The following is a 22812-nucleotide window of genomic DNA, read 5'->3' as shown; positions in this document are numbered from 1 at the left end:
TTGGACCAAGAAAACAGAAAAAAATGATATGCCTATCAATTGAGGCAATGACAGAAAAAAAGCAAATATTCCTAACACTCAATTTTGCTTTGATATTTTATATTAAGCAGAAAGGTCTTGAAACTGCAAACAAACAAAAAGACCTGACATAAAAATAAAGTTCACAGCAAGTAAGGAAGCACCCAAAGGGTTCCTTTTATATGAGTCAAGTATTTCTGGCCTAAACAAATCACGTCTCATGACACAGACACAATTTAACAATATGACCAAAAACCAGGTATTAATCTTTGAGAAATTAGGGAGGATGATAGAAGATAAGGACAAGAAAATTGTCTTGATTTTTAAAAAATATGGTAGATTCTAGAAACAACTGGCTAGTCAACCTGATGTTAACCCACAGCAGAATTCTAAAACGGTTTATCAAATAGTTTGTGAGCATTTAGAAAAGAACGTGACACCAACAACCACAGGGATTCAATATAAACAAAGCAGGCCAATTCAATATATTTCATGTACCTCATTTTCCCTTTTAAAAGCATTATTAGACAGAAACAGCAAGGAAATGAAGACATAGCTTATTTTGATCCCTGCCATTGAAAAAATCCCTCTTCAGGTCCAATGGTTAAAGGGGCAAAAGGCAGGCTACATTATTGCCCAGTTCTACCAATTAGCATAACTTATTGAATAACTAAATCCAGAGCATATTGACTGAATGTTGCAAGATTTTGAATTTGGTCCTATCCCAATAAATATATGTATCAATAAGATCAAGACTTAAAAAGAAAAGATTAACAATTCTGTAGGTGATACCAGGCAAGGAAGAAGAGATAATATATTGGAAATTGAATTATTAATCAAAATTGTCTCAGTAAGCAGTAATAATGTGATGAAATTTAAAATTCAAGTAAAAAGATAAATTCAATAAAATTCAAATTTTTAAAAATTCAAATCCTATACTGTATATATCTTCAGGTACAAATAATAGGACGGGGTCTCTGGGAACAAGTCGAGAGATACTGAAGTAAAATACTCTTGAGATAGGAACACCAGACTGGTCAAAGACAAGACAAACATTAGAACAAAAGACGCTCCTAGTGTTCTTATCATTTAGGAAATTACGAGGGTTTCAGAAGCTCTGTGCCAGGAACCAGGGGTAGAGACCAAGTAGGTTTTTTTTATTATAAATAATGACATTTTTATGTTATGCTTTCTGGTTTTCACCCATCTCTTTTCCAGGGGGAACAACAGCCTGGGTAAACAGACTTGCCTTGACACAGGTCACAAGAAAAGAACCAGAAGTTATATTTCCAACATGGGTTTCAGGTTATGTTCTCAGGTTATGTTGTCATTTGCCTAAAACCTTGATGAACATTCACCATTAATCTTATGGAGCACATCTGTTAAAAGGAGGATGAAATGATCAGGGAGGGTGAAAGGTCTCTGGAAACCATGAAGTAAAGTGGGAAATACAGTGTGAAAACAAGAAAAGTGGGAAATAAAGTGTGAAGAACTTACTGGGAGGACATGTGTGAGAACTTCCCTCGAATAATTGAAGAACTCTCCTTTGAGTGAGAAATCAAACAAGTCCACATAGTCTAGAAGACTTCAGATGAGAGGAATAAGACCCTTCTCCAGAGGTCGTAGGACTAAGACTTGGACTTCACTAATATATTCCTTATAATTCTCACTGTCCCTGCCCCCCCTTTCAAAAAAATGGGTGAATGAGTTTTCTGACACTGCACAGCTTGCATGGCCTATCAGATGTGAGAGAATGCAAAGAGATTTTCAGACTCTGAGAGGAAGGTTTAAGGTGCTGTTTCCTTCCATGTGTGCAGTTCATCATGTAGTTTATTCCATTAAACACAGCACCCACATCTAATGAGGAAGGCAGCATGGTATAGTGGTTAAATATTCAATGTCACCCTCCCAGTTTAAATCCCAGCTCTGTCGCTCACTCACCATGTGACCACAGTGACCTTGAGCAAGTTAACTAAACCCTGAACAACAGTTTTCCCATCTGCAAATTGGGGATGATATGAGTGTCTACCCATGGGGTTGTATGAGGGTCATGTAACTTGATGCATAGGAAGCACTCAGAACAGTGTCTGGAATATGGAAAATGGAGGTTAAAGTTAGCGATTTATTATGATTACTCTATGATCTTTTTTGCTCTCTCTGAAGATTCCTGATTACCAATTCTGGGTACAGTGTGCCGTTCACCTGAGTAGACAGAATATCACTCAAAAATAATGAAGGGGACTTCGAGACCTGAAGATAACTACAAACACAGAGAATAGCACAGCGTGGAGCAAACGGGAGAAGCCACGCCATTCTCCTCCACAGACCCACATGATTTCTAACGCCAGCTACCACTGGTAGAGATTTCTATCCCCAAGTCACCCTTAATGCAAGCTGCAGTTCAATTATTGTGGTTAGCAAAAGTCTGGAATATGGATCCTAGAGCCTACAGAGCAGCTTCCGCTGAGGCGGGGGCTGACTTTTCAGGTTCCTCTCCCAGATCCACAATTCGGATGCTGTTTTCCTTCTTAGAAAGCCAGAAGGCAGGATAGACTGGCTCTGAAAACTTGCAGTCAAACTTGTGAACCAGAGTCATGGCATCAGGTTCCACGCCATAGAAGGAAAGGATCCCTCCTGGGAAGTTGACGTAGATGCCCAGCCTCCGGAAAGGTTTGGCTTTGATCGGGGTTTCCGTGTCACTGTGCCAGGCTGTGAACTCCTTTCCATCCCAATGCATGCTCCAGGAGAAGTTGTTTCCGGAAATACAACTGTTGCGCTCCTCCCCTTTCCGGTCAATGCCTTTGCAGGTCAGGCCAATGTAGGTGCCTGCCCCAGAGATCTCAACCTCAAAATAGTACCTGTGCAGATACAGGCTCTGTTGAGACAGCACCTGCCGCCAGTGCATAAACCTGCTGGGGAGGTCCGGGTAGGGATGCTCCCAGGGCGTAGTGTTGGTGACCTTGCGATTGTCTTCCTGTAGCCGGAGATATCTGTGTGCTGTGTCAGGGTCAAACATGATGTCACATGCATCTGAGGAGATACAGAAGTCAAGGAGAATAGGTCAGAAAACAACAGCTGATTGAAACAGAACACTTCAAACCTGATCATATGCCAAAGTATGAGTAAACATCCATCTCCTTGATTTCTGTTTACCCAGGCTCTAGAAACAAGGTGGGTGAAAACCAGAAAACAGAGAACACAATGTGATATTATGATTTATAATAAGAAATACATACTTGGGCTCCCCACCCCCATTCCTGGCATAGAGCTCCTGAAACCCTTGGAATTTTCTGGGTGATTGGAGCATCTTTTGCTTTAACGAGGCAACTTTAGGTGGGCTCCTGGGTGGCTCCTGAATGAGGGCTGCTCACTAGGAAAAACAAGCCATGATTAGAAGCTTGCAATTTTCAGCCCCACTCCCTACTTCTCCAGAGAGGGGAGAAGACCTGAAAATGGAGTTAATAATTGATCGTGCCTACATGAGGAAGCTTCATAAAAATCTCATTAGGAGGGGGTTCAAAGATCTTCCAGGTAGGTGAACATATCCACACCAGGAGGTGACATACCCCAACTCCATGGAGACATAAGCCCCTGAGCTCAGGACCCTCTCAGACCTCACCCTATGAATCTTTTCAGCTTGCTGTTTATCTGTATCTTTTATCATAACCTCTTATAAACTTGTAAACATCAAAAGAAGTTTCCTTGAATCTGTGAATTGCTCTAGCAAATTAATTGAACCTGAGGAGGAGGTTTTGGAAATCTCTGATTTGTAGCTGAGTCAGACAGAAGTTGTGGATAACCTGGGGACCTATTACTCACAATTGGCATAAAGCATCTCTATGACTCCCTGAGGTGGGATGAGAGAAATCTTGTGGGATTGAGCCTTTAGCCTATTGGATCTGATGTTATCTCCAGGTGGATAGTGTTAGAATGGAGTTAAATTGTAGGACACCCAGCTGGTGTCATGGAGAATTGCTTGGTGGGAAAACCCACACATACAAATAGTAAGTGATTCTAAGCCCTTTTTAATAGTCACTTCACTTCCATTCTTTTGGAAGTTCAAATTACTTGGCATTTACTGTGTTATTGCTGAGCTGAATCGAAAAATAAAATCCATTGATTTACTCATTGATGCAACAAATATGTATTAGCAAGGGTTTTGGGGGAACAGGCATTCATATACTTACATTTTATCCATTCTTCAGTTGTTTTTTGAAAATAATATTAACCAATATTTAACCTGGTGAACTCTCAAAACAGTTCCCCACACGTCTTTTCTTCCCAGTCCCAAAGAATAATAGCACCTCCATGCAAAAGCTGCTCAAATCACACCAAAGTTATTTTTGACATTTCTTTTGCCCTTATCTTCACCCCCACCTTATCCCTCCTCACACACACAGAGGCAGGAGCAAGCCCCGTGGATACCACCCACTTCTCTCTAGCACACTGCTTCATCTCCCATCTAAACTACCACCAAATCTTGCCCAGACTAGGGCAAGAGGTTCCTTGCTGGTCATGTTGCTCTCCCTTGCCCCACTTCCATACTTTCCCCATGAAAGAGCCACAGTGCTTGTTTCAGAATGTAGGCTAAAGTGAATCATGTGGTGCCCAGCTTACAGCCCTTTAATGGCGCCCCTTGCTCTTCAGAGAAGGTAGTGACTCCTTGCCCCAGCCTGCATAGCCCTTAAAAGAGAAAGAGGCCAGCACACAAGTGACCATTGCTTGTGTCCCAGCTTTGTCTCCTGCCCAATCCCATTTGATCACCACACTCCAGCACCCTGACCTCAGACTGACCTAACACTGAGCCCACTTCAGGGCTTTAGCACAGACCATTCCCTCTGCGATGCAATCGTCACCCCAACCTAAGTCGGGGTAGTTACTACTGATCCTTTTAGGTTGCTAAGAATCCCTGTCCTCAAAAAGGCTCTCTACGACTCCCTGATCTGAATCAGTTGCCTCCTCATTGCTGACTCTCGGAGTACCCTGGCTTTTTAAATTTCATGCTACTCATCACAATGTGTATAATCTATTTGTATGTTTGTTTCATGCTTGTCCTCCTTCTAATCTATAACATCCACATTTTATGTGGAACTCTGTCCTGGGGTTCTAGCTCAGAGAAGACGTTCAGTATATACTTGCCAAATGAATTAGCATATTAAAGGCTATTTAAAAATACATTAATTTAAGAAATTATCTTAGTTTAACTTGGAGCTTTCCAAACTCCTTTGGTAAGAGAAATTCTTACTAGTTAATGATACCACATCCTGAAAGGAAATAAGGATACAGTAGCCCCGGTGGCCCCAACAGTATCCACAGCAGCACATTTACCCACCACCGATCCCTTTGGCAATCCTTAACATCCAGATTTTGGACAATAATATTCCTCTCATTTAAGGGGACTCAGGACTCCCAGAAGGGAAGGTGGTTCTATGTCCTGGGACAAGAAAACCAGAATGGGTCTGGAACATTCTGTTAGTTTCAGAAAGCAAGGATACATTTAAGAATGTCAAGGACAGAATATCAATACTTAAAAGAGAAAGAGGCCAGCATATAAGTGGCTCCAACTGGTCAAGTTGGCAATTTGAGTCCCAGAACTTTGAAAAGTGAAACAATGTGAGTTTATAAAAGGTTAAAGATTTTTAATAATACTCAAAGAGAAAAAGTTAATATTTTGTATACAAAAAGACATTTGTAATGCAAAAGAAAATAGATTATAAAAGAATATGTGTTATTTTTAATGTTAAAAATGAAGAATGTTTGGCTTCTTTTATTAATTATATCTGTTTGTAAAATAGATGTGCTTTTGTCAAGAAGCAAGAAAGAATAAAGGAAACTGTGAAACCCAAGATGTTCTGGGGAAAATGGCAACTCTAGCAGAAATAGAAGACAGGCATCAGAACATGAGGCTACATGTAATAACCAGAGAAAAAAGGGGTCCAGGAGTTAGTCAGCCAGCGGTTACCCCCAGAAAACAAGAAGAATCAGGGTTCGATGGCATGTTTCAAAACTAGATAAATTAGCCAAATGTCATAAAAATGAGCCTTGAGCAAAAACCAGTCAAGATGGTGGGGCAGGTAAATATGCTTGCCTCCTCTCATGACCACAGGCTGTAGCTGAACTTGACTTGTGGCAGGGCTCCTCCCAGAAGGCCCCAGGGCCAGCACACCAGTTGGCCAGCTTTGGATCAAGCCTGAGTACAAACTGGGGCTGCATCTAAGAGTAACACACACAAAAGGCTGTTTGGGAGGGCACAAAAAGCCCTGCTAAAGTGAATCCTGTTCTGTAGGGTCAGTCCTTCATTTACCAGTCCTCACAAACAATCATCTCTAGGGTCAATATCTCCCATTGACATGCAAATAGCAACCAAGTCTCAACTAGCATAGGAAGGCACAACCATAAAGGAACATACCTGAAGCACCCAGTTCAAGTGACCAGAAACGACTGTGCCACTGGGCCCCACAGAACACCTAAAACATAAGGCCACTTTACCAGGACTTGGAGACATATTAGCACTAACTAATATATAGAAACAAACACAGGAGGCACCCAAAATGGGGATACAAAGAAATATGTCTCAAATGAAAGAACAGAACAAGGCTCCAGAAAATGAACTAAACAAAACATAAACAAGCAATCTACCAGATGCAGAGTCCAAAACACTGGCTAAAAGGATACTCAATGAACTTATGAGAAAAGTAGATGAACTCAGTGATAACTTTAACAAAGAGATAAAAAACATAAAAATGGAGATATAGAAAAACATAAAAAAGGACCCATCAGAAATGAAGAATATGATAACTGAAATGAATGCATTAGAGGGAATCAGCAGTAGAGTAGGTGAAGCAGAGGATTGGATCAGCAGTCTAGAAGATAAAGTAGCAGAAAACACTCAATTAGAACAACAACAAGAAAAAAGAATCCAAAAAACTGAGCATAGTTTAAGGGGCTAGTTAAATGCTTGACAACATCAAGCATTCCAACATTCAAATCATATGGGTACCAGAAGGAGAAGAGAGAAAGCAGGGAATTGAAAACCTATTTGAAGAAATAATGACAGAAAACTTCCCTAACCTGGCAAAGAAAATAGACCTGTAAACCTGGGAGGTACAGAGAGTTCCAAACAAGATGAACCCAAAGAGGCCCACACCAAGGCACATCATAATTAAAATACCAAAGGTTAAAGGCAACCAGAAAATCTTAAAAGCAGCAAGAGAAAAGCAGTTAGTTACCTACAAAGGAGCTCCCATAAAACTGTTAGCTGATTTCTCAACAGAAATTTTGCAGGCCAGAAGAGATTTTCATGAAATATTCAAAGCGATGAAAAGCAATGGCCTACAACCAACATTATGCTACCTGGCAAAATTATCATTTAGAACTAAAGGACAGATAAAGAGCTTCTCAGACAAGAAAACACTAAAGAAGTTCATAAACACCAAACCACTGTTACAAGAAATGTTAGGAGGACTTCCTTAAGAAGAAGGAAAAAAATCGCAAAAATATGAATGATAAAATAGCAATAACTTTAAATGTAAATAGATTAAATGTTCCAGTCAAAAGATAGGTTAGCTGAATGGATAAGAAAACAAGACCCTTACATACCCTGACTATAAGAGACTCATTTCAGATCAAAAGATACATACAGACTGAAAGTAAAAGGATTGAATAAGAAATTTTATGAAAATGGAAACAAGCAAACAAACAAATCTGGAGTAGCAATACTTATACAAGATGGAATAGACTTTAAAACAAAGGCTATAACAAGAAAAAAGAAGGACCCAGTAATCCCACTTCTGGGTAATTATCCAAACAAATCCAAAACACTACTTCAAAGAAACACGTGAATCCATATGTTTATTGCAGCATTATTTACCATAGCCAAGATTTGGAGGCAACCTGGATGGTACATATATACAATGGAATGATACTCAGCCATAAAAAAAAGAATGAAATCTTGCCATCTGCAAAAATATGAATGGACTTTAAGAGTATTATGCTGAGTGGAACAAGACAGACAAAGACAAATACCATATGATTTCACTTAAATGTGGAATTTAAGAACAAAATAAACAAACAAATAAAACGGAAACAAACTCATAGATACAAAGAACATTTTGATGGATCCGAGATGGGAGTGGTGTTGGGGGCTGGGTGAAAGGGGAAGGGATTAAGAATTACAAATTGGTAATAACAAAATAATCATGGGGATATAAAGTATAGCATAAGGAATATAGTCAATAATGTTGTAATAACTATGTGTGGTATCAGATGAGTACTAGATTTATCAGGGTAATCACATAAGTTATATAAACATCTAATCACCATGTTGTATACCTGAAACTAATATAGTGTATGTTAAGTGTGATTGAAAAATAAAAACTTTCTAAAAAAATGAGCCTCGAACACACAGATGCAGTCCTTTCTTTACTAAGAGATGAAACCACCAGCTTGTTAATCATAATGAAGTATCGATTGGAAATACAGTGTTTTTAAGAATGCCAACTGACCAGGTCAATACCACATAATGACGGGACAATGAGTTATGCAATTCTGGCCAAGCAAGACTTAACAGGGAACCATTGGTAACTAGCCAGGATCTTCAAAAGTGCCAAAGTCACCAAAGACAAAACGACTGGACCCAGATTGAGAGAGACTTAAGGAGGCATGGAAATATCTGTGATTCTAGATCAGCCTTTAGATCAGAAAAAGGACATTGGTTAGAACACTTGCTGAAACATGAATAAATTCTGCAGTTTTGTTAATGATATTGTGGCAATGTTCATTCCCTGGTTTTGATGAATGTACTGTAGTTATATAAAGTGTTAACGTTTGGAGAAGCTGGATGAAGGTATACAGGAATTCTTTGTCATACTTTGCAATGTTTTCATAAGCTTGAAATTGTTTCAAAATAAAAAGTTTAAAAATTTTTTATTAAAAATTTTTAAGTGTACTCATTTAGGGATGGACCTGAGATTGCAAGAAACTGAAACCTATGTAAGAGATGGAGTTTTTGCTTTAGCAAAGCATTACACTGATATTAATAAGTGAAGAAAGGAGAGCTGTTCACAACTTACATTGGAGGAACTGTTGCCTGGTGCTGGGCTCAGGTTTTGAGGTCCAATACTTGCGCTCAACAATGGCAGATACTTGAGTTCTGATGTCATACTCCTCTACAAAATCAGAGAGTTATAAATGCACACCTCTTCCAGATGGTAAGGAGAATTTAAGAAGCAGGTCTTCCCTGGGCTTTTTGGGGGAAGAAGGGGCTGGAGCCTAGTCATGTCTCAGAAAACCAATGCTCTATGAACCACATTTCTCTCATGGATAAAGCAAAATAGACTGAAAAATATCCCAGACTGACTTGGATTTCACTTAAAAGTACAGGCATTAGCAATCTGAGAAGCTGGTCATTGAAATTCCAGCCAATCGCATGATGTGGATAACTTGTCTTCTCTGGGCTCAGTCATTAAATTAAATCAAGGTAAGTGTCACTTAGTAATATGGTCTAGCCAAAGGATGGCTTTCAAAATGAGACGTTCCCATGATTTTGTCCTCCTTCCCCTGGCTCTCTCTGTTACCTGCTCCATCAACCACTCTGAGAGGCACACATACCACAGCCCACAGAAATCTTCTCACCTTCCTTGGCAAACTCCTGGAGCTTTTCCTTGTAGTTGTGCAGCAACTGGATTAAGTGCACAGTGGAGTCTTTGATGACCTTGCGAATGCCCGAGAGCTTATCCTTGAGTCCTATGTAAACACTAGGGAAGGTGCTATCCTCGGTGTTCTTAAACTTGCAATACTCCTGCAGGAAAAGAAACATGGTAGAACTTGCTTTGGTTTCTGTATTTCTTAAACTAGGCTGGTCTCTTTATGTCACTTTCTACAACTGTAAAATTGGTTGATGGTAATGTGCACTTCACAAAGAAAATATGTAATATGTCCAACTCAAGATCTAACAACATAAAAAGCACTTATTTTTTTTTTAACTGGAGAAGTGAGCTTTTAAAAAGATGCCACAAGCAGCTCCAATACACAGTCCACACTGGAAACCAAAAAACAAAAAGACATTTTATGCCAACTGCCCAAATGAAGGTACCATTCCTGCGACACTCATACCTTTAGGATTTAATACACTATCAGTTGCTAGAAATTAATTAATTAATTAATTAATTAATTTGAACACAAGCCCCAATAAGGAATGGAGGACTTGGTACTACACTCGGAAGATGTGTAAACAAGTCCTCAGACAGAAAAGGTTGCTTTCAGCTGTAATGCCTTATCAAAATTTAAATATAGTTGAAACATTGAAGGACAGACTGATACAACATAAAACTTAGTGATGAAAACAGTTGTAGCAAAATAACTAGATAGATCAGTGGAAGAAAAGAAAAAGTCCAAACCAAAAAGCTGACAGAGAAAAAGATAAACATTTTAATACTCTGTATATATTTAGTACCATACATGATAAAAGTAGCATTTTAAATCAGTGGGGGAAAGGATGGGTTATTCGATAATGGTGTCTTTTCAGCTGGCTAATAATTTGGGGAAAAGGAAGTTATTTTTAACCAAAATAAATAAGTTAACATACTAAAATATATTTCATGCATATTAAAGTTTTTATGTTAAAGTGATAAAAAGAGAAACAAATAAAGGGAAATTATTTACATAATTTGGGAAAACTTTGAGAAAACTCATGATATAGAAAGCCAAATTTTTATTCACAATTTTTTCCTGTTTTGATATTGAAAAGCAAAGGAACTGACAAAGAAACATTATGCTATATTTTTGTCTGTCTTTTTCTGCTACTCTTTCTCTCACTCATTACGAGGTCAACTATGGCCATCTTTGGACAGTGGGAGTAAGGCCGATTGTTTTCCTTCATATTTTCCCATATTTTCCATTTTTTTTCCACAATGAAAATTTATGTTTGTTGTAACCAGAAGAGAATTTTTTCAAGAATGCGATCAAGAAAAATTATCTGTATTTAGAAATATTAGATCTGAAGGAGACTTGAAATTACTTACTCTGACTTGATTGATAAATAAGGAAGTGATAATTAAGGAGACCGATTTGCTAAAAACTGTGCAGCTGTTTAGTGACAAATCCAGGACAACAGAATTTATGCCCAGCCTAGTGTTCCTTCCCTGAAAGATTACATGTGCTCAGGTCTACCTCAAATGAAATTTGCCTTTATGTATAATGGCACATTGTAATAAAAAGTCTTGTCCCCTCTGCTGGGCCTTCCTCAATCACCTCAGAACATGTAGCCTTCTCTGAAAGGCAACAGGTCTCTAGTCTCACCCTTGCCAGGCAAGCCTCCTTACTACTGTCAGAGTGGTTTCTAGAGCACACTTGTCATCAATCCCCCTATCTGAAGTCCTCCATTGGTTCCTGGAACTTCCTGACAAAAAGCAGACTTCTCTCACAGCCAGATGTTCACCTGGCCCAGCCTACCTCATCTCCCATCATTTATGAAAACACTTCGTTCCCCAAAACAGTTGTGCTTTCTCAAACCTCTCACCTGCATACATACTGTTCGCTCTCCTGAAGCATACCTCTCCTTGAGCATTACTCATCTCCATGACTTGGTTTCAGTCTCCCACTGGGAGTCTTTGCTACCCTTCCTGTACTCCTATACTCTGCTGAATCAAGATCTGCTTCTCTCTGTCCCCACAACGCCCTATGCCCCATTTATCAAAGAGTGGTTCCATTCCCATATCTGCCAGTTAGTTCCCTGGTGTTAGTTGTGTAGACACCTCTGCCATCCCATCTCCAACCCCCCTACTCTTCCCACCCCCGTTGCCTGTACCTCCAGGAACAAGACAGTGTTACTGATGGCAGCAATCCTCCCCAGCTCCTGCTTGCTCTTCTCCATCTCTGCAGTCCTGTGCTCCAGGTGGGTCTTGATGCCATTGGCCTGGCTCAGAGCAGCTTGCTCCTTCTCCTCCAAGAATAGCATCACATCAGCCTGGGCCTTCCTCATGGCAGCAAGGAGTTCCCCAAACTGCTCCTCAGCCACCATCTTCACCTCTGACACCGACACCTGGCCAAGGGTGGCAGTGGGGCACAGCAAAGATCCTATTAGCAAGGCTTCTAACTTTATCGAAACTCAACACATATAAATGTAAACCTGAGAAACCTGTAAATCAGGGAGCAATTTTTCATTGTAAAAAGAAGGCTTTTATTCTTATATGAATCCTGGCTTCCTGGAAAAAAGACTTACTCTCCAGCATGTAAGCACTTATTTATCCATCATTAACTTAGTCTCTCGACCATTGGATAAGAGAGTGAATTAGATGATATCTGAGTCCTCTTCCAGCTCTGACAGTCGGGATGCTCTTCAGGGTTCTGAAATCAATTTTTCTATCAGGGCTATTTATGTATTCAGTGTACTTGATAGTTACATTTATTGTGGTAAATTAATAATTTAGCTTCTTTATACAAATCAGTAGCATGAATTGGCTTTCTTAGGATTTCATTATGTCTGATTAAACTGCCCACTAAGGCCATTAAAGCCAAAAGCACATCTAAGCTTATAGTGTCTCTACCAGGTATGAAATGTTTAGACTGCATGTTGGTAATAACAGCACCTGTGCAATGCAGTGTGATAAAGATTAAGATTTGCATGATGGCACTTGTGCATGTGGTACTCTGTCATTTCACAGGGTGAATGTCTTTTATTAATGCCTTCAGTCGATATCATATTTATAACATCAATCCAAGTTTTAAATAGTTTCCTCTTCTCTTTAATAGTTCTTATGTACTGGTGCTGACAATTATAGTTAAAAGTTCTTTTTTCTTTTTTTTTTTTTTTACTATAGTTAAGAGTTCTTATAGTAAAAATATGCAGTCTTGAGAATAATCAGTCCTGTATTCTTAGTTCTAGACCTGTTAACAGTCAGCTATCAGGCAGTCTGGGTGATAGATGCCAGGTGGTCTAGAGGATGGGTCCTAGGAGATCTGATCACATCCACTGGTCTGGATAATGGATATAAGGTAGATATCAGGTGGCCTGGATATGTGAGTCCTTCATGGGGGTAATCAGAGGGTTTTCTGGAGGTCTACTGTATGTCCAAATGTATATCCAGGCATTGACATTGGACTGAAAGTTCAAAAGTTTAAGTTCCCAGACTAGTTAGAACAAGAATAAAGTCTTTCCTTGTGCCTCAGTCTTTATAATGTTAATAATTTTAGCAGCTTAGTTACAGTGAATCCATTTTATATATTCTTTATCTCCTCCCTTTCTTCAGAGGCAATAAGCATTTATTTGGAATCAAAAAGAGTTGCAGTTTGAGGAGCACAGATTCAAACAGAAACCCAAATAGTGTCCCAATTATATGATGAGGGAAGGATTTTTTATGGGAAAAGGAAGAGAATAAATACACAAATAGAAAAAAAAGAAATTCATATTGGTGCTAATAAGCTGAGTTATTCTTTAGCTATACATGGCTAGTTACTGATTCCGTCTTCAGAAAGAAAGTCTATAATCATCAGTCTTCTGGTCAGGATGTCCACTTTGCAACAAGTTGTCTGTAAGACAACGTTGTTTTGACCAAGGGTGTTGTGGGAAAGGAAAGAAATCCATTTAATCCCTATAATGACAATATGTAGGTTCCTCACAGAAGCACGATACAATGAGGCTGAGAGACAGGAGGCTAAAGACAAACCTCAGAGTCCAAATCCCTCCTCCTTCACCAAGACCTTTCTGAGGAAGGGTGGTGGACAGGAAGCCTCAAACGATGCTGATAAATTGGCCCTTCTGCTGTTGCATGTAGCCTCTCATTCCTAAACTTTTCCATGAGGAAATAATTCTTCCTCGTATGTAAATTGAATGGTAACGGATATAACTTACTACCCAAATGATGACAAATAAGGACTATGGAAATGAAGGGCCTCAAATATAACAAGGTACCAAAGATAATGGTTTAAAGAGGTACACATGCCTGTAAATGTACTGAGTCATTCTTAGGTCAAGGGAGTAACAATCCCAGGTTCTCTTATTCCATTGATCTAGAGGCCCCAAACAAGTTTTAATATCTCTCTGTCTTCCCATCCTTTGTGCATGGTGGCACTGTGATAACTACCTCCCCCAGTTACCACACAAATATGGAAAGAACTACATAGGGATCAAACTGTCTGAAAATTAAAGACCTGGGAAAATGCAAGATGTTCCATTTGTTTCTCCAGATTTTCTTGTACCTAGAAATCAATAATCTCTGAAGGTTTATAGGGCTGTAAATGGACAATTGCTTTTCTTTTTATAATATTACATGGCTAAGAAGGAGGAATTTACTCTTCAATAATTGTAAACATTGTAGAGGAGGAAATTAAGTTGAAATGGATACATGTATTAGATATGGATGGATGGATGGATGGATGGATGGATGGATGGATGGATAGAATCATTCTTAGTATGTCAAGATGATGATGCTGACTAACTACCATAGGGTAGGTATGTTGCATCCTCTTCTGAGTGGTGGCTATTGGCTTGCCACTAATGAGAAACATTTATGGGACTGTATGGGTCTATTTAGAGTTTATATAGGAAGTGGTCATAAAACCAAAGACACTAAAACAAAGTAGCCTGGCATACCATTGACCTTAACAAGTATCACCCACTAATCCAGCAATTCTCAACTCTTTTCTGGATGCCAGGACATAAGACTAGTGAAATTTACATGCCAAACACCCTCTCATGATGGAGGAAGCCAAGATTATGCATAATTCCTAGAACTCTCTCTAAATACCCCCTTACGCTCCCTCACGCACCCTTTATTACTGGTCAAAAAATATGCAAATGTAAAAATAAAAATGATGTTATTACAGAACTAGTCTTGCTTCTACTCTATACTATGAAAAAGTAATTCATTTGCCAGTTTTGAGCCTTAAACTAATTTCCTAACAAATTCCAATAACAAGGTTATGCCACCTAGTGGTGTAGCCAATTGTATCTGTACCTATAATTCTCATTTTCTGAGAAACCCCAAGAAGCCCATGGACATGGAATATGGGCCTACAGCCATGTCCTACAATCCCAATGGGCCTGGCCGAGCCTGTAGCAGCAGCCAGGTGTACTGAAACCTGGCAAGTGACCCAAACCAGTCTTACCAAAACAGATTTATGGTTAGCTTGGAGTCTGGCGATGGCGTTTTCATTCAGCTTCAGTTTCCTCTCCAGGTCTAACTGGGTGGCCTGAAGCTCAGCCTAAGAAGAAGAAAAGACAGCGTTAAGCCCAACGCTCACACAAGGTCCTAGGAGCAGTGGCACTCTCCACATCCTTCCATGGAAAGGAGAGTTTAACTTCAAAAGTGGATCTCAGAAGCCAGCCTAGAGTGCCCTAAATGGAGGCTCAAATGATCATCGGTGTGCCAGCATCTCCTGGGGCTAAACTCAGCACAAATTGGCTAAAATATCAAGAGCACATACATTGCTTTATGTTGGTCATTATTTCAAGCATTTATATGTATTACTTTATAATATCCTAACCGCACCCATATAGGTAAATGTCATCATCTCCAGTTTAAGAGAGATGATAAAATCAAGCTACTTATCCAAGGTCACAGAGTTCAGCAATCGTGTCAAGCCCAGGCCATCTGACCAAGAATAACCTAACAAGGAGCACAGGCTCAGAGCTGGTGGTGGAGATCCCAGGTTTTCTACTTAGCTGCTAAGACTTTGGAAAAATTTGCTTACCATCTCCAAACTTGCATCTCTCCACCTGTGAAATGGGGCTAACTAAAGTGCCTAATTTGTAGGGTTATTGTGCAGGCTGAATGAGGTAGCATGTGTAAATAAGAACTTTATACAATAGCTGGCTCACCGTAAGTGCTCTATCGATGTCATTGATGCCATTATCATCATTATTATTATTGCTGCCATGGTGTGGCTGCTTTCCATCACATACTCTCATTCACTCTTGGAGGCAAGCATAGGAAACCTTCCCAGGAAAGGCAAGCCCCTGCCTGAAAACCTTGGGTTTGCCTACTTTGACCCCATTGCTTAGCTTACTTTCATCTCCTAAGACTCCTAAGCAGTTTCTGCCAAAAAGTGTGCCAAGGCATGAAATCTAAGTCTTTGAAAACTTTTCTGTTTCCACAAGGGCATGAGAGAGCAAAAAAAAAAAAAAAGCTTTAACTGTTTTTAATAAGTTATGTTTGCATTCAAAGCTGAGTCATCATGACCTAATAGAACTCAAAGGATATAAATGGAATGTCTCCTTTCTCCTACTGAAGCCTGGGCGAATTCCAGGCCTCTCAGTAACAGAAGCCTTGGCAAGCAAGGGATTCACCTCACAAGACACTCTGTGGAAGGCAGGTAACATTTGTTCAGATTCTGAGACACCGGCTTGGAGCTGAAGGAACCCCAGTGACCTCCTGCACTTGAGACCTGAGACCTAATGACCAGGAGTGAGGAGGAGTGGAAGGAGAGGGAGTTCTGGCCTATTTGGGGACAAATATAGAACTTATTCTGTCAAAAAGGCTTACATAGTGACCTGTTCCAAATGAGTGGGGTAAGCATGAACTGCTAGTTTAAAGGTGGTGGCAGACACAACAGAACACACCCTAGCTACAGGCATGGGCGTGAGAATGTGGTAAAGCGGTCAACTCCGGCATAATCCAGAGCCACAGGGAGACACCCAGAGAGTCTCCAGTGAGGGGCTTATTCTTTCTTCTGTCTGAAGATCACCATAAAAGGAGAAAAGGGCTTCTAAGTACCTAATGAGGACTTCCCTGAGTGAGTCACCCCAAGAGAAGTCACTCCTGTTTACCACAAAAGGTGGGGCCACTTTGGGAGGTCAGTATCTCCAGTTATTCCTGTTCCTAGAAAATTATGGGGTGCCTCAGATTCCAGCTTCAGGGTTTCTAAATTTTGGCCAAACACACACCTTAGGCCATGGCGGGCCCTGCTCCAAAGCAGGACAGTCATGTCAATAAGCATAGACAGTCCTATGTTGAAAGACACAGAGAGTCCTCCTGCCTACTTCAGCAGGGTAATGACATACATTGTACAAAGGCACCTATTTGGGGTCTGAAGACCTGCTGTTGCTGGTTATATGATCTTTCTCAAGTCACTTAGCATCTCCTCTGGGTCACAGAATATGTCAACAGAATTGTTGTTCTACCTACAGGGCAAAGGTGGCACTTCAAAGTTGGGCAGCCAGGGGTTGGGTTAGAGGTATAAACAGGAAGAGAAGAGAGTGTGAGAAGAGAGAAGCAAATTTCAAATGGTGAGAGTTTCTTTGTATTTCTAGCCATGAGATGTCAGGCCTTCTGGAGTATTTGTATTTGCTTTGCATCTGACTGTATTCCTCTGTTAATTGATCAGAACCTACTACATGCCTGTCCAGTTAAATAAGACACCCTCCCTGCTATTAAAATACATGCAGCTGGTAGAATGTTTAAGAAAAAATGTTACATAATACCGAGTCCAAGGCATTCCTCAGAATTTCTAAAAATTCTTTTCCTGAGTGACCTTGAATCATCCACCTTCTGGATACCAGCAAACAGGTTATAAACAATGCTGGTTAACTCTCCTTCATCCCCAAGACACACTAATACCTGTGGCTCTCAGAAACTTGGCTCCTTCTATACATGAAGACTGTGTCTACAGGCAACATCCAGTTCTGAACTTTGGGGGACCAATGCTGATATTGAATGCAATGGCCTGTCAATAATGAACTTCAAGATCTAAGTCAGGGCCCATTCAGTCTCCCCTCCTCCAAGAACCCTGCCCTGACCTCACTGCTCCACCACCACACCACAAGATCACTCCCTTTTTTGATCATGTGGCATTGTGTTGCCCCAGCCCTTTGGCACTCCAGGGAGCCATGGAATGTACCTTACCTTACTAATTAGTGTCCACACTCCCTGAGGAGAAACAGTGTAGCCTCACACTTATCCCATAGGAAGCATTCCATACTGTGTGACAAATTTGAGGAGGAACAAAAAGAACTGTGTACATTTCATGGGTCAGAACGATTAGGAAAGCAGTCAGAGAAGGAGTGCAAATTTTACAACACATGCATGCATGCATGCACACAGTTTCATTTCCACAGCAGCAAGCCTGAGAGGAGTAAAGACCAGCTGCTCTTAGAAGAAAGGGGCCTCAGGAAGCTGGTCTGGAGCAAAGGGAAGTGATGAGATCCTCATTAAGAGCCCAGAAGAATAGAACAAATAATCGAAGACTATCCAGAACACCCAAAATCCAGAGTTTTTGATCCCTGGCATAGCTAGAGACCGAGGGAGCTTCAGAAAAGGCTCATTTGGTTAACTGAGCAAGATCTGTTGTTTTGAGTCCTCGCGGCTGACCCTACCATTTGCAGTTTTTTATGCACAACATGCCTGCCTAAGTAATTAGCCCTTAACATAATCCAAAGTGACCTTCAGCAAGTAATGCCAGCAGGCTTGGGCCAGTGGAAGGGAATATTGGGTTTCTGGATCCTTAATTATGTCTAATAAAACTTTCAAAATAATCCTGGTGTCAGTTGCAGCTTCATCAAGGTACTTTCTCTTCCGGGCTGGTCTCTTTTAGCTCCTAAGATTTGTCAAAGCCACCTAGAGTGTGGCTGCCACTTACAGAGTAAACTTGCTCTCAGAACTGAAAAGAAGGACACAGGAGGAAAGGACAAGAACTCTCAGGCAGACCTTACCAGATTTCTCCTAGTACATCTGAATTTGGGGTTCTGCATCAGCTTACACTATGTTTAAAATTCATATTATGTCTATACTGCTACAAGCATAGAACATTTTTGAAAGAAAACAGAAGAAATTATAGATGGTGTGTTTGCCTTTGAAAAGAGACATGGAGGATCCAGGATGGGAAGGAGACATTTTCCTGGTATAATCTATTGAAATATTTGTTGGAGATTGCTTTCCAACATGTACATGCACCACTTTTCCAGTTAAGTATAATGAAATGCAGATATATAACCCAAAGAAAAAGCAGTACAACTACACTTTTTCTTGATATCTCTACTATATATTTCACAAGGTTTTCGCATAAAAATGTCAGGTTATGATACTGTGATCTTGGGGTTCTTGTCCTGTGTTCCTCCAGTGGCGGGGTGGGGGGCATCCCAGAAGCTTCCACTTTTCACTCCATGACGTAGTCATCTATATAAGTTCGAACAAATGTGGTGGAGATAAAAAGATTACCATCTCACAGAGTTATTTGAGGACTGGCTGAGAAAATCCGTGGAAAGCATTTAGCACATGGCAATGCTCAATAAAGACTTAATTTCCTCAATATGTGGAGGTTTTTCCTTTGATCTATCTGTTAATACAGAGCCTCTTCATGGTTATAAAAGTAGGGAAATGACGTTCCCAGAGACCAGAAACACTGGAAACAGTTGGCAAGTGGCTTACAGAACTGGAAACAGTGACTCATTGGCATCTGGAATAGAGCTTTCCAGAAGAATTCCCACTAACACTGGAGAAAATCTATGCCTAAGAAAGGATGTAGGGGAGGGACCCTGGCAAGTAAACTACCCTTCCCAGAAACCTCTTTCCTTTGCTGCCCAGGAACACTGGGCCAAAGGTAGGCCTGCTGCTGAGTGCAGTGCAAATAAAGAGCTATGAGGAGCATGAATATAAGGGATGCGGGACAAAGGTCAACTGCACTTCCTGATTGAAATAAAAAAAGTACTTATGGAAAGTTAAAGTATGAGAAATGAAGCATATAAAGTTGCTAAATCCATTCCCAAGAACAACCTTAGGCTCTCAGCTCTAGGGCAAGTTGTTCTGGAAACAGTTTCCCTATCTGATGGGAATAAAATGATAGGCTATGAGCATGGTGTTTTTCAGTCTCTCCTGATACCTCTATCTGATAAGGAACTTTTATTTTCCCTAAGTTAAGCCGTTCTTGACATTGTACCTGGAAGTAAGTTTCCAACTCTATGTTATCTTAGCACTTTTCAAGCTCTTAGATTTCATACTGGGTACCTCTAAAGGAGCACTTTCTACTGGTCTCTTGTTTGGGGTAGAGGAAAGAAGAGAAATTATGAGGTAAGTTTGATTCTTTTCTCTTGAATTTCTGCCAAGTTTCACACTTCATTAATTGCCACGCAGATCCAGCCAAAGGGAAACATCACTGCCCTACGCCCCACAGCTTCTGTACCACACGCCTAAACACCCAAAGCTGCATGAGAAATAGCAGGAAACTAGCCAACATGAGGAGAGACAGAAACAGATAATGTACAGGAACGGCAGGACTGAGATGGGGACAGAGTGACCTACTTCAGTTTCCAAAGCCAACTGCAATAGATATTTACACCTGGTGAACAGTCAGGTACTAAGGATAAAGTTCTTTTCAGCTGAACTCAGAGCACAGAAGTGAACTCAGCAGCTCCAGGAGCTATGACAGGAGCTCTGCCTCTCCCCGGGCACATCGTCTTCCCACTTTCCTCTCCCAAATGGACCCCAGCACTCACCTCCTTGTCTCTGCGGGCAACCTCCAGGGAGACTGAGGTGTGGCCCCTATGCTCACCCTGGCCACACTCCTGGCAAATGCACTGCCGGTCGGAGCAGCAGAAGGCGACCAGTGGGCTGTGGTGGGCCGGGCAGGTGCGCAAGTCCCTGTCCTTCACTGGCTCTGTCAGCTGGTGGCTGTGCAGTTTGCTGTTCTCCTGGTGTGGCCGCAGGTGCTCCTCACAGTAGTTCACCATGCAGGTAAGGCAGGACTTCACCGCCCTCACCCTGCTGGCCCCAAGGCAGAAGTCACACAGGATCTCTTCCTCTCCCTCGACCCCAGGACCTCCCTGCAATGCAGTGCTAGTACCCTCTCCCTCGATCTCCCCCTGGGGGCTCCCCAGGGAGCCCATGTCCTCTTCTGCTGGGCTTGCTGACCCAGAGTCTGAGCTGAGAGCGGCCAGAGAGTGAGCAGGGATCCCGGGCAGTGGCCCTGGAGCCATCAGATCTAACTCAGCCATCTTAGGCTCTGTTGCCTAAGCTGTCCTTCCTCTGCTCCTTGTCCCAGGATCTGTACGGCCCAAGTCAGACAAGAGAACCACGCCTAGATGATTGCAGCTGCCGCAAGATTTTAACTGTTTCCTCCCTCCCAGAGGAAGCTCAGTTAGTCATTACTCAGCTCAGGAACTGGACCGCAGCCAGCTGCGGTGACGACAAGGCAGCTAGATTACTCAGGCTCAGGACAGCCACTCAGGATGTCTCCCCACAGTCTCAGGCCCCTCCTCAGGTCTAGCCCGAAACTTCTATTCTTACGTGAATCGTTCGTCCCCTTAGGCTCAACAGAAGATCATGTGTGTCTGTGGCTGCTCTGGAAAGATTGCTGAGCTCTGTCGTAAAAAGCCTGTATCGCTTTACATGGTTTGACAGGCTAAGTTTTTGTTTTCATTTTTTTAAAGTGATCCAAAATGTAACAGCAATAGGGCAGCCATTTATCAATTCCCCTCATAAAAATCGAACATGAGGCAGCTAGGATTAAGATACATTTTTCCGAATCTGACTTTTTACATATCACCTTCTTACACATTCCAGGAGACAGGCTTTAGGGTATTCAGTGCAGTTCAGGAGGGTCAGGGAAAAACCTGTCGTCTTCCATATACAGAGCTCTATTCAGGCAGCCTTCCCAAGCTGCACATCCTACCCTATGGTTCCTAAAGAGAGGTATATGCCAAGAAATAGCCCTTTTGCTCACTTAATAAAGTGTTCCTGGACATGGTGTATGAGTGTGCTTGGGCTGTGATAACAAAATACATTGACTGGTTGGTTTCATTAACCTAAAAATAAAAGGCCAAATCAAGAGGCAACAAGCATTTATTTGAGATCAAAGAGAATAGTTATTTGGGAAGCACTGATTTAGGCAAAAACCTGTGGAGAAGGAAGAAAATTTCCTCTACCCTTTTAGGTTCTTGTCTAATCAAATAGACATAAGACAGATTAACAAGAGAAAATAACCAAATTTAGTTACATATGCATGGGAACCCCACATATATGGAAGAGTGAGAGATCCTACATACAAGAAAAAGACAGAAAGGGAAAGTGAGGTATATATGGTATTCTGAGCTAAGGATAAGTTAAGTCACCTTGGAGCTTCAGAGGGGAAGAAGGTCATTTGCAGGAGGATAAGAAGAACAGACGTTCAGTAAGTAGATGTTTGCCCTATCTTATAGATAGGTCATGAAAAATTGTCTCTGGTGATAACTTTTATTACAGGCAAGGCCCCAAATTTAAATTACTTAAGGAAGAAGTAAGTTTCTCATGAGACTGCAAGGTCTTGATTGCCTTCAGCTCAAAATAATTTACATGCCAAAGTGGCATATCTTAGGGAGACCTGTTCTGAACCTCTTTAAACCTAAATAGTTTTTTTATTAGGGGATGAAGACAAGGATGAGAAAAGGAAAGGGAAACAATTACGTGAATAGAAGTGAGGAATTTCTGAAGGTGCAAATAAGCTAAGTTACTCTTTAGTTATACATGACGATGCTAATTCTAAAGAATTTTTAGTTCAATAGTCAGGATGCCTGCTTTCCTGTTAGCTTGCAAACAGTTGTTTGAAATACAATGTTCGTTTGACCCAGTCCACATATTATTTTCCCCAGTTAAAACATTCCAAAAGTTAGAGGAGTAAGACGTGCAAGGCTGCCCTGGCGCTATTTTTAAATGGCTTCAACTTATGTCAATTTGTCACAGTTTAAAAACAGAAATGTATTTTCTCACAATTGTGGAGGCTGGAGGTCCAAGATCTAGGTGTTGGCCATGTTGGTTTCTTCTGAGGCTTCTCTGCTTGGCTTGTAGATGGCCGTCTTCTCTCTGTGTCTTCACATTGTCTTCCCTCTGT

The 22812-nt window shown here is 41.0% G+C and overlaps 1 protein-coding gene across 1 annotated transcript; it reads right to left on the bottom strand.

Annotated features, from left to right (window-relative positions):
- Positions 1 to 473: 473 nt before the first annotated feature.
- TRIM16 (tripartite motif containing 16) lies at positions 474 to 21197 on the bottom strand. Its single transcript, XM_016161304.2, has 6 exons — positions 20444 to 21197; positions 15124 to 15219; positions 11825 to 12058; positions 9652 to 9817; positions 9090 to 9185; positions 474 to 3048 (listed from the first exon to the last, which is right to left on the bottom strand). Exons 1-6 carry the CDS (start codon positions 20939 to 20941, stop codon positions 2465 to 2467), a joined length of 1674 nt encoding a protein of 557 aa, XP_016016790.2. The 5' UTR covers positions 20942 to 21197; the 3' UTR covers positions 474 to 2464.
- Positions 21198 to 22812: the final 1615 nt, after the last annotated feature.

Source organism: Rousettus aegyptiacus, unplaced genomic scaffold (genome assembly GCF_014176215.1).
Source record: "Rousettus aegyptiacus isolate mRouAeg1 unplaced genomic scaffold, mRouAeg1.p scaffold_m13_p_6, whole genome shotgun sequence".
NCBI classification, from domain to species: Eukaryota; Metazoa; Chordata; class Mammalia; order Chiroptera; family Pteropodidae; genus Rousettus; species Rousettus aegyptiacus.
Note: the sequence above shows the minus strand (reverse complement) of the source record. Positions and strands in the feature narration are given on the sequence as shown.

Bases quoted from the DNA above. Each gene is read 5' to 3' on its own strand.
- TRIM16 (XM_016161304.2), bottom strand. From the start codon at position 20,941: ATGGCTGAGTTAGATCTGATGGCTCCAGGGCCACTGCCCGGGATCCCT. The intron at 15,220-20,443 runs GTGAGTGCTGGG...TCTTCTTCTTAG, and splicing joins TTGCCCGCAGAGACAAGGAG to GCTGAGCTTCAGGCCACCCA. The intron at 12,059-15,123 runs GTAAGACTGGTT...ACCCTTGGCCAG, and splicing joins CTAACCATAAATCTGTTTTG to GTGTCGGTGTCAGAGGTGAA.